Source organism: Nerophis ophidion, linkage group LG10 (genome assembly GCF_033978795.1).
Source record: "Nerophis ophidion isolate RoL-2023_Sa linkage group LG10, RoL_Noph_v1.0, whole genome shotgun sequence".
In the NCBI taxonomy this organism is placed as follows: domain Eukaryota; kingdom Metazoa; phylum Chordata; class Actinopteri; order Syngnathiformes; family Syngnathidae; genus Nerophis; species Nerophis ophidion.
In genome coordinates, this window is record NC_084620.1 from 64,147,282 (window position 1) to 64,159,779 (window position 12,498).

A 12,498-nucleotide genomic window follows, 5' to 3' on the forward strand; every position below is an offset into this window, starting at 1 on the left:
TTGCTGTATTCACCACTGCACTATTATCTTATTAGCCTCGTACATGTTGGTTATTCAAGTACTTGTTTGTATTTGTAGTCAGCTGGAGGCGTGTCTTAATGAAATTAAACAATGGATGTCCGCTAACTTTTTGCAACTCAACGCCAAAAAAACGGAAATGCTGATTATTGGTCCTGCTAGACACCGAACTCTATTTAATAATACAACTCTAACATTTGACAACCAAATAATTAAACAAGGCGACACGGTAAAGAATCTGGGTATTATCTTCGACCCAACTCTCTCCTTTGAGTCACACATTAAAAGCGTTACTAAAACGGCCTTCTTTCATCTCCGTAATATCGCTAAAATTCGCTCCATTCTGTCCACTAAAGACGCTGAGATCATTATCCATGCGTTTGTTACGTCTCGCCTCGACTACTGTAACGTATTATTTTCGGGTCTCCCCATGTCTAGCATTAAAAGATTACAGTTGGTACAAAATGCGGCTGCTAGACTTTTGACAAGAACAAGAAAGTTTGATCACATTACGCCTGTACTGGCTCACCTGCACTGGCTTCCTGTGCACTTAAGATGTGACTTTAAGGTTTTACTACTTACGTATAAAATACTACACGGTCTAGCTCAATCCTATCTTGCCGATTGTATTGTACCATATGTCCCGGCAAGAAATCTGCGTTCAAAGGACTCCGGCTTGTTAGTGATTCCCAAAGCCCAAAAAAAGTCTGCGGGCTATAGAGCGTTTTCCGTTCGGGCTCCAGTACTCTGGAATGCCCTCCCGGTAACAGTTCGAGATGCCACCTCAGTAGAAGCATTTAAGTCTCACCTTAAAACTCATTTGTATACTCTAGCCTTTAAATAGACTCCCTTTTTAGACCAGTTGATCTGCCGTTTCTTTTCTTTTTCTTCTATGTCCCACTCTCCCTTGTGGAGGGGGTTCGGTCCGATCCGGTGGCCATGTACTGCTTGCCTGTGTATCGGCTGGGGACATCTCTGCGCTGCTGGTCCGCCTCCGCTTGGGATGGTTTCCTGCTGGCTCCGCTGTGAACGGGACTCTCGCTGCTGTGTTGGATCCGCTTTGGACTGGACTCTCGCGACTGTGTTGGATCCATTGTGGATTGAACTTTCACAGTATCATGTTAGACCCGCTCGACATCCATTGCTTTCCTCCTCTCCAAGGTTCTCATAGTCATCATTGTCACCGACGTCCCACTGGGTGTGAGTTTTCCTTGCCCTTATGTGGGCCTACCGAGGATGTCGATGTGGTTTGTGCAGCCCTTTGAGACACTAGTGATTTAGGGCTATATAAGTAAACATTGATTGATTGATTGATATTTTTCGTTAGCTGTTAATATGTATTCTTTATACTAAACAAAGATCGAGAGCACGGTCTACCAATTAAAATGACCTGTGTTTAACATACCTGGTCAATAAGGCTGATTGTGATTCTGATAAAATGCCTATTTAACATTTTGTGCCGATATCAAAGAGGGACTTCTCCCCTTTTTGTTTTTATTTTAATCACCCTCTGTCCTTTAAAATATTAATGTGTCCTTTTAGTCGGGGGACAAAAGGACTGAGAGGAATTGCAGGCTGATGTTGCAGCCCTGTTACAGAAAGTCCTGACACCTGAGACACACTCGGTGCTGATGGACAAGGTGGACGAGCGGGTCAGAGCTGAAGGTGAAAGACGGAAACGAGGGCGCTAAGCAAATGAACCGATGTTTCTTTCTGGGGTTGTTGTGTAATAGTGTTCAAGGCAGCAAGGCCACTTTATTTAACTGTATACCCAGTCCTCATTCTCACGTGTTGTCTTTTCCAGAGGAGGAGTTAAGGAAACTGCGGGAGGAGACCAATGTGGACTCCCTGCGGCAGGAGCTGGAGAGGGAGCGGAGCAAGCGCCTCGACCTGGAGCACAAGATGGGGGACGTGCTGAAGACCAGGTAAAGACTGTTGAGGAGTTCAGTCGAGGACTTCTGTGTTAAGTGGCAATGCGTGTATTATAAAACTCTATCGCTGAGTGTACTTAACTACTAATTGTTCCTGTTTCTGCGTCTTTGTGTGCGATTAGGTTCATTTTGGGAAAGGGTTGGGATACGAACACAAAGATGCATAGCATTGAACAGAATTTATTACAGTTCTTGCAGTAATTAATATGCTAGTGTTTCATTGGTGTAGCCAATTTGGCTGAGAGATAGCCACACATTGTTGACCAATAAAGCTCAGCATTATTGTTGACCAATTAAGCTCAGCATTATTGCACATATTAATACAAGTGTTTATCAGGCACTTAAAAAGCACTTTTGTTTTGTTGCTTTGTAATGGCCCCACGAAGGGTGTACATACACACGGACTAGGCCAATCGTAACCTGCTTGGGGCTACTTCACACCTCACATCCGGCTTGTGCGAGTGTTCTGAGCTGTGCTCAAGTTTGGCACACTTCCCCTCTGGCACCATTGGAAGATGTTGGCCGAGTCATGAAATGATTGTAATGTGATCGCCCCTCTCATAGATAGATAGATAGTACTTTATTTATTCCGTCAGGAGAGTTCCTTCAGGAAAATTACAATTTTCAGCGCAATCCCATTCAAGATCAGACAAACATTACAGGGAGACAGAACAGGATCGCTGACGGGTCTGCCGGCTTCCAGCGCCCCTTACAAAAAAGATGACATACAGGTAAACAAGGGGGGGGAGGGGAAAAAAAAATAGAAGATTAAAATAAAATTAAAAAATCGGTCTTAGCGTAGGCCCTGGAGTGGGGGTGCAGACTGAGGCCAAGGGAAAAAAAAAAAAAAAAAACAACAACAACTCATAGCCATAGTACACATCCCTCTTCCATGTGTGTAAGAGGGAAACATCAAAGAACACAGAGGACATTAAAGACATTAAAGCAGCAGATACAACCAGACACTTCTACATACAGCTATGAATAAAAAGTAAAATAAACATATCCACTGTGGTGGCCTCTGCGGTGTTCCACGCCATCGTCTGCTGGGGAGGAGGGGGCATGGCCAGAGATAGAAGCAGACCCAACAAGGCAAGCAAGACAGCCGACTCCACTCTCGGCCAGTGTCCAGTCCGCATGGATGAGAGATGATACGTCCAAGGTGACTGAGGTGTCCGACACCTGCTCACCCAGTCGAGACAACGCGAAGCCTCTCCGTCCCAGTAGCTCAGTGCTAGCTGTTCTTGTTCTTAATAACTGACACATTTTATAATGGAAAGTAATACAAAGACTCAAAGTACCGTATTTTTCGGACTATAGGGTGCACCGTATTATAAGCTGCACTAGGGCTGGACGATATGGCCTTTTAATAATATCTCGATATTTTTAGGCCATGTCACGATACACGATTTATATCTCGATATTTTGCCTTAGCCTTGAATGAACACCTGATGCATATAATCACAGAAGTATGATGATTCTATGTGTCTACATTAAAACATTATTGTTTATACTGCATTAATATATGCTTATTTTAAACTTTCATGCAGAAAGGGAAATAACAACTAAGTCAATTTACCAAAACTGCATTTATTAAACAGTTAGGAAGCAGTGGCACAAACATTCATGTCAATTCAAAACAGAAAGTGCAAGATTGTCAGACATTTTTAAACAAGCTATGAGTGCTCTTTTGTGCATGATGTCACCAAGATGACATATCAAAACAACACCAAATTAATGTGCATCATCATCATCATCTTCCGCTTATCCGAGGTCGGGTCGCGGGGGCAACAGCCTAAGCAGGGAAACCCAGACTTCCCTCTCCCCAGCCACTTTGTCTAGCTCTTCCCGGGGGATCCCGAGGCGTTCCCAGGCCAGCCGGGAGACATAGTCTTCCCAACCTGTCCTGGGTCTTCCCCGTGGCCTCCTACCGGTTGGACGTGCCCTAAACACCTCCCTAGGGAGGCGTTCGGGTGGCATCCTGACCAGATGCCCGAACCACCTCATCTGGCTCCTCTCGATGTGAAGGAGCAGCGGCTTTACTTTGAGTCCCTCCCGGATGGCAGAGCTTCTCACCCTATCTCTAAGGGAGAGCCCCGCCACACGGCGGAGGAAACTCATTTCGGCTGCTTGTACCCGTGATCTTATCCTTTCGGTCATGACCCAAAGCTCATGACCATAGGTGAGGATGGGAACGTAGATCGACCGGTAAATTGAGAGCTTTGCCTTCCGGCTCAGCTCCTTCTTCACCACAACGGATCGGTACAACGTCCGCATTACAGAAGACGCCGCACCGATCCGCCTGTCGATCTCACGATCCACTCTTCCCTCACTCGTGAACAAGACTCCTAGGTACTTGAACTCCTCCACTTGGGGCAGGGTCTCCTCCCCAACCCGGAGATGGCACTCCACCCTTTTTTGGGCGAGAACCATGGAGTCGGACTTGGAGGTGCTGATTCTCATTCCGGTCGCTTCACACTCGGCTGCGAACCGATCCAGCGAGCGCTGAAGATCCCGGTCAGATGAAGCCATCAGGACCACATCATCTGCAAAAAGCAGAGACCTAATCCTGCGGTTACCAAACCGGAACCCCTCAACGCCTTGACTGCGCCTAGAAATTCTGTCCATAAAAGTTATGAACAGAATCGGTGACAAAGGACAGCCTTGGCGGAGTCCAACCCTCACTGGAAATGTGTTCGACTTACTGCCAGCAATGCGGACCAAGCTCTGACACTGATCGTACAGGGAACGGACCGCCACAATAAGACGGTCCGATACCCCATACTCTCTGAGCACTCCCCACAGGACTTCCCGAGGGACACGGTCGAATGCCTTCTCCAAGTCCACAAAGCACATGTAGACTGGTTGGGCAAACTCCCATGCACCCTCAAGAACCCTGCCGAGAGTATAGAATTAACGTGCACTTTTTGCTTTTTGTACGGACCGCCACTGCAATAGTTTAAAACAAATAAAGTGCACTTTTGTGCATAATGTCCCATAGTTCCATCCATCCATCTTCTTCCGCTTATCCGAGGTCGGGTCGCGGGGGCAACAGCCTAAGCAGGGAAACCCAGACTTCCCTTTCCCCAGCCACTTTGTCTAGCTCTTCCCGGGGGATCCCAGCCGGGAGACATAGTCTTCCCAACGTGTCCTGGGTCTTCCCCGTGGCCTCCTACCGGTTGGACGTGCCCTAAACACCTCCCTAGGGAGGCGTTCGGGTGTCATCCTGACCAGATGCCCGAACCACCTCATCTGGCTCCTCTCGATGTGAAGGAGCAGCGGCTTTACTTTGAGTTCCTCCCGGATGGCAGAGCTTCTCACCCTATCTCTAAGGGAGAGCCCCGCCACACGGCGGAGGAAACTCATTTCGGCCGCTTGTACCCGTGATCTTATCCTTTCGGTCATGACCCAAAGCTCATGACCATAGGTGAGGATGGGAACGTAAATCGACCGGTAAATTGAGAGCTTTGCCTTCCGGCTCAGCTCCTTCTTCACCACAACGGATCGGTACAACGTCCGCATTACCGAAGACGCCGCACCGATCCGCCTGTCGATCTCAATGTCCCATAAGATATTTCAAATACAAAATGAGCTGCATAATAGGAAATCAAATAGTGTATGTCCTTCACTATGTGGTAGGTTCCTGCGGACATTATCTCCTTCTGTTTTTGACTTTTTATTTCATAAGGTGTTGATGTGGAAAGGGTCGCTTCGGCATTTTGTTGGTGTGGAACCGAACGGAGATGTTGACAAGCGGAGTAAGCACTCATTATTCTCTAGCCGGTGACTTTTCAAATGATGCTACATTAGCAGTGGTGCTACTTTTTGTAGCAACGCTTTTTCCGCATAATTGTTCAACATCTTCCCGCTTGAAGCCAAACCACCGCCAGACGATAGACCCCGTGCTGTTTTTCTTCCTTCATTTGGTACCAAATTCGCACCTTCTTTCTCTCGTATTGCAACCCGCACCGCACCGTGAGCATCACAGCTAACATTACCATGTCGCCACCTGTCTGGTCCGCGGACAGGTGACGTTGCACACGTGACGTGTGTAAGACGGTGCGCTTGGTTTACGTCTCTGTGAGGAGAGACAAGAAAGAGTGGGAAACACATGAAGTCCAACGCTCGCAGCTAAAAGCAACTGCGTGACAACGTATACTCGAATATCACAATATAGTCATTTTCTATATTGCACAGAGACAAACCCGCGATATATCGAGTATATCGATATATCACCCAGCTCTAAGCTGCACTGTCAATGAACAGTGTATTTTTAAACACAAGGCGAATATAAGGGTGATATCATGATTTTTTTTTACCTACATTTAAAACCCTTCATTGGAATCTACATAACCTTGAATTGTGGTTCTTGGGTCAGCATTTTGCATTGATTATGTTTTATAGGCCGTTTTGTGACCTTCTCTTCAGGATGCGCCGTTTGGTGGGTGGGTCTTATTTAAGTGGCCCAATTTCAACAGCGTCTTTTACTCATCGTCTTTGTTGTAATGTCTAGCGCTTACATAGCGAGTCTGACAGATATAAGTTCGAACTATACGCTACTGTGTATTAGAGTTGGCAACAGCAGTGTATGACTGGCCCAAAAAAAGAGGATAGGGAAAAAAGAACGATCTATGTCTCCTAATAATTGCCATTTTGGGGTCCTTACACACACACACACACCGTAATAGTACTTGTATTTTGACTATGGTAGCCATAATGCTCCGACAATCCATCAAGCGGTGCGGCTTCGTAGTTTACCAGCGTCATAATTAAACTTTTGACAGATTTTTGAGCGTAATGTGTAATGTTCTATATTCTCACTGATACATCAAAGTTTTGGTCTTGCTAGAGTCATTTATTTAACAGGCTTCAACCTGCTTTTTACACGTATCTCTTATGTGTGACAGCTATCTACTGGTCACACTTACCATTACACCATGTACCAAATAAAATGGGTTTGAGGTCCGCCCAACCAGAAATAAATCACACGCAAGGCGCACTGGTTTATAAGGTACAGTGTCGATTTTTGAGAAAATTTAATAATTTTAGGTGCGTCCTTTAGTCCGAAAAATAAGGTAATCCAAAAGTCGAATCCAAGGCACATTTGCATGTGTTTTAAAAATGTGATCATCCTTCCACAAGTACTTCATGATAGCTGCCACCTTCCAAGAGAATGGAAATAATCTATAAAGTCAGGGGAATTGCGGTATGGATGTAATGATTATTGAGAGCAAAATTATTACTGTTATCAGAATGATCACAATATTGTTGAAAGTACTTATACACACACCAAAATCTTTTAACACAAGTTTTAATTAAAAAAATAGATAAGCTTACTCACTTTATACTTTCCTTGGCAGAAGAAACATTACGTATCGTCCCGGCTTCTCAAGGACCATCGTTATTTATTTTTTGTTTGATTTATAACTGTTTTAAAGTGTATTTTAATGATTTAGACCAGGTGTCTCAAACTCAATTCACCTGGGGGCTACTGAATGCAGAGTCTGGGTGAGGCTGGGCTGCAAGAAAAGATTTCTTAAAACATTTTTTGCATACTCCTCAGCATGTATAGTTGTATAATGAAGTTTCAAGTTGTATTCCTTGTGCACCGCAGCTTTCTCTGTGCAAATAAGATACGTCGGGGTGCCCCTGTGCTCAACAAAGAAATATTGCATCTCCCACTTTTCCTGCAATTGTCTTTGCTCATCACGAGCCTTCCTCTTCACTGCAGGCTTTGAAAAAGACATGTTTGGGGGTTGTGGAATATATTTGTACTTAGCCGACGCACGTGTGTGTCATTACGCTTTTCCTCCCTACAGCAACACGGCGGTCGGCGGATAACGAGCGCAAAAAAGTGACTGCTCCCGGAGTGTTATCCGGCGTCATATAGAAATATATGTAGTGTTCATGGTGTGAGGCAATGCAAATTAAACAATAAAGAACACAAATAACGGTTTGAATTGGTCCAGGTTATCGGGGACTGTGATTACTGACGGACAGGTGTCGCGGTGTGACTGCAGCCAGCCACGTAAGAAAACCCTCGTCTCCATGGCAACGTCTCTGTCGCTTTCACTCATTTGCCGCTTTTCCACTAACGCAGGGCTAGGCAACCCAGAATGTTGAAAGAGCCACGTAAGAAAACCCTCGTCTCCATGGCAACGTCTCTGTCGCTTTCACTCATTTGCCGCTTTTCCACTAACGCAGAGGTAGGCAACCCAGAACGTTGAAAGAGCCATTTTGGACCAAAATAACTCAACGCTGTCAAGCGCCATTCATATAAAACTCGCGGGCCGCACTAACATTAAACTTTCATATGAAGGTGGGGGCCGCAAAATAACGTCTCGCGGGCCGCGTGTCTGAGACCCCTGATTTAGACCAAACAGGTATTTGTATTGGGGAAATACAATAATGTCTCCTGTATTCATGTTAGCATTTAAGCTAGCTAGCGATTAGCGCCATAGCCTGCATCTCAATCAATCATGGCTATACGATAATCAAAAACGTTTTAATGGTAATCCGTAGGGGTGTAACGGTACACAAAAATTTCCGTTCGGTACAAACCTCGATTTAGAGGTCACGATTCGGTTCATTTTCGGTACAGTAAGAAATCAACAAAATATACATTTTTGGGTTATTTATTTACCAAATTTGTTAACAATGGCTTTATCCTTTTAACATTGGGAACACTATAATAATTCTGCCCACGTTAATCCACATTAAACTGCCTCAAGTTGTTGCTTTGATTAAATAAAATGAAAAAACCTTTTTTCTACATATAAAAAGTTTAACATTAAACAGTTTCAAAGGAAACTGTTTAATGTCAACTCATCATGCTTAATTTATTACAGCATTTGGGAAGCCTGTGGTTGACTTTTACTATGTAAATGTTGTATTTTTAATCAACATGTGATAGCAGGGACCCTGCTATTCAAAACTAGGCTACTACATTACTAATGATTCATGTAACTATAGCTGAAAAGTAGTACAATTGCAATAGGAGAGACTATTCATCGCTAAACACAGTGGAGTTCAATGAAATAACAGACAGGCAGGGCTTTGCTGCCCCTAAAACTTACACACACACACACACACACACACACACAGAAAAATGAGCTAACGTTACGCTAAAAGCTAATTAGCCTTCATCTCAAGCCTATACTGTGAGCGAGCTGAGCTGCAGTTTAAGTTTCTAGAAGGTCAACGGGCTCATAGTGATGTTTGTATTAGTTGTGACTGGGAAGTGTTTAGTATAATAGCTAGACGAATATCTGCTCGACGCTAAAGCATTGACTACATCGTTCTGAAGTCTGAATACGCACTGCTGATTGGCTGTTACATCGCTCTGAATACGCACTGCTGATTGGCTTTGTATGTAACCAATCAGATGGTTATGTGGGCAGGACAATGAGGCAGAAAGCAGAGCAGCTTGTGAAGACTTCTGCTTGTTCGGTACGCCCGCGTGCCGAACCGAAACCCCCGTACCGAAACGGTTCGATACACATACACGTACCGTTACACCCCTAGCTATACTAACAGTTTGAAAGTTTACCGTGGTTCATCGTTAATGGTAATCGTTAGACCCCTAAATTGCAGTAATGCAGAGTGATGGGACAAGCTAATGGGTCAAAGCACGGCCTGTTTCGGTGCAGCACGCTACGCCCTAAACCTCAAAATACTTGTATTGACATGATTATAAGGTGACCCTAATTTTTAAAAACCTGATGTTGGAAGGCAAAATTAAAGATCACCATTTTCCTAAATTAATCAACTATAGGTATGTTGTTAAAACCAATGACGCCTGTGTCTTGGAATTTTTTATCCCATTATGTGCGCATACATTGTTCTCACACACCACTAGTGTTTGTGTGTTGTCGGGATCACCAAAGGGAAATTCCACAGGTGCTCGCCCAGTGATTACCGGCACACGATCGTGAATTAAAGAGCGCCAAAAACAGTTCCTGCATTAATCCCTTGTTGTTGGAAAGATGTGGACTGATAGTAAACACTGTTCATGGACCCAATGAGTAAGGTGTCAGGACTTGGTGGCTAAAATTAGAACATTCTGCTTACCCTGGGAAGTTTCCATGTGTAAAGAGAATGGCCTTAGTTAAATTTAGTCACTAACACTATCAGACGGCAGTGTCCTACTTACTGCGCAGGGAATTGACAGAACTCCACAGGCGCATTGAACACTAGTGCTCCGTTCATATTACTGAAGGTAATCTAGAGTTTAATCTTCTGTGGATGAAGAAATAAAACTAAATCCTGAATGTGCCACTACTTTAGAACTGAAGCATAGAACATAACATGATAAAAAGTAGTAAATAAGGCTTAATAAATATAATGTAAGAAAAAAGTCATGTTGGGGTGTTTTTATCAATTTATTTGACGAAACAATTACGTTGCAATTGTCCTTTTAACAAGCAAAAAGTCAAGGGCGGTCATGGCATGTTCTTGCCGTCGATGCTGGTCAATTTTTAAATAAATAAATAAATGGGTTGTACTTGTATAGCGCTTTTCTACCTTCAAGGTACTCAAAGCGCTTTGACACTACTTCCACATTTACCCATTCACACACACATTCACACACTGATGGAGGGAGCTGCCATGCAAGGCGCCAACCAGCACCCATCAGGAGCAAGGGTGAAGTGTCTTGCTCAGGACACAACGGACGTGACGAGGTTGGTTCTAGGTGGGATTTGAACCAGTGACCCTCGGGTTGCGCACGGCCACTCTCCCCACTGCGCCACGCCGTCCCTTTTAGGGCAATTCTGGCAAGTAACAAGGGTTGCCGTGGTCAAATTTGAACCCTGTCTGTCTGTATGTATGTATGTATGTATGTGTACGTATATCTATATACATACTGTATGTATATGTTTGAATATACATTCATATATACGTATATTTACTTAACATGCAGTATATATACTTATATGTATTTGTATACATATATGTTTATGTAGTATGTATATTTTATATATATGTATATATATATATATATATTTATATATATATATATATAGGTGTACATATTAATGAGATGGATTTATAATTAATATAATGGAATATTAACATTGGAATTTGGATTACTACCATGTTTACTTCCATGACAACCTCAAAGTTTTTTTGACGATCTGAAATCTCCATCCATCCATCCATTTTCTACCCCTTGTCCCGGAAGGCGAGGTACACCCTGGACAAGTCGCCACCTCACCGCAGAATCTGAAATATCACGCAGCTAAAATGCGACAAACCTGGATAAGTGTGAAGATCGTGTTTTGCTTTTTCCATTTATGCTTTGTGGTAGATTTAAATGGTTTAAATTCATAATGTTTTATGGTGTATGGATGTTTATTATAATATCCACTGGTTGTGTTGTATTGTTGTGTGACCATGTCTGTTTGGTTTATTTTTTTTGCCCCATGACTCGGAAAGGTTGTCTGCATTGGGTCTTATGTACAATGGGGAAAAAAAAGTATTTAGTCAGCCACCGATTGTGCAAGTTTTCCCACTTAAAATGATGACAGAGGTCTGTAATTTTCATCATAGGTACACTTCAACTGTGAGAGACAGAATGTGGAAAAAAAAAAAAAACAGGAATTCACATTGTAGGATTTTTAAATAATTTATTTGTAAATTATGGTGGAAAATAAGTATTTGGTCACTTCAATCAAGGAAGATATCTGTCTCTCAAAGACCTGTAACTTCTTCTTTAAAAGCTCTTCTGTTTTCCACTCGTTGCCTGTATTAATGCAACCTGTTTGAACTCGTTATCTGTATAAAAGACACCTGTCCACAGCCTCAAACAGTCAGACTCCAAACTCCACTATGGCCAAGACCAAAGAGCTGTCAAAGGACACCAGGAAAATAATTGTAAACCTGCACCAGACTGGGAAGAGTGAATCTGCAATAGGCAAGCAGTTTGGTGTGACAAAATCAACTGTGGGAGCAATTATCAGAAAATGGAAGAGCTTTGAAGATGAAACGGGGCTGGGTCTTCCAGCATGACAATGATCCCAAACACGCATTTGAAAGTCCTGGAGTGGCCGACCCAGTCTGCAGACCTCAATCAACCCCATAGAAAATCTGTGGAGGGAGTTGAAAGTCTGTGTTGCTCGCCCGACAGCCCCAAAACATCACTGCTCTCGAGAAGATCGGCATAGAGGAATGGGCCAAAATACCAGCTACTGTGTGTGCAAACCTGGTAAAGACCTATAGTAATCGTTTGACCTCTGTTATTACCAACAAAGGTTATATTACAAAGTATTGAGTTGAATTTTTGTTATTGACCAAATACCTATTTGCCACCATAATTTACAAATAAATTGTTTAAAATTCCGACAATGTGGATTCTTGAATTTTTCTTTCACATTCTGTACCTCACAGTTGAAGTGTACCTATGATGAAAATTACAGACCTCTGTCATCATTTTAAGTGGGAGAACTTGCACAATCGGTGGCTGACTAAATACTTTTTTGCCCCATTGTAAATGTTGTGTTTTTCAGTACAAGTGGTCATGGACCTGAATTACTCATGTTGTCTGCAAGAT

At 43.3% G+C, this 12,498-nt stretch overlaps 1 protein-coding gene across 5 annotated transcripts in view; it reads left to right on the forward strand.

The window, feature by feature from the left end:
• gramd4a (GRAM domain containing 4a) overlaps positions 1-12,498 on the forward strand; it is a 108,942-nt gene that overhangs the window by 56,753 nt on the left and 39,691 nt on the right. For all 5 annotated transcript variants that reach the window (XM_061914470.1, XM_061914473.1, XM_061914469.1 and 2 more), the window contains one exon: positions 1,823-1,943. In XM_061914470.1, coding sequence (XP_061770454.1) covers positions 1,823-1,943 — 121 coding nt within the window. The remainder of the gene's footprint in view (positions 1-1,822; positions 1,944-12,498) is intronic.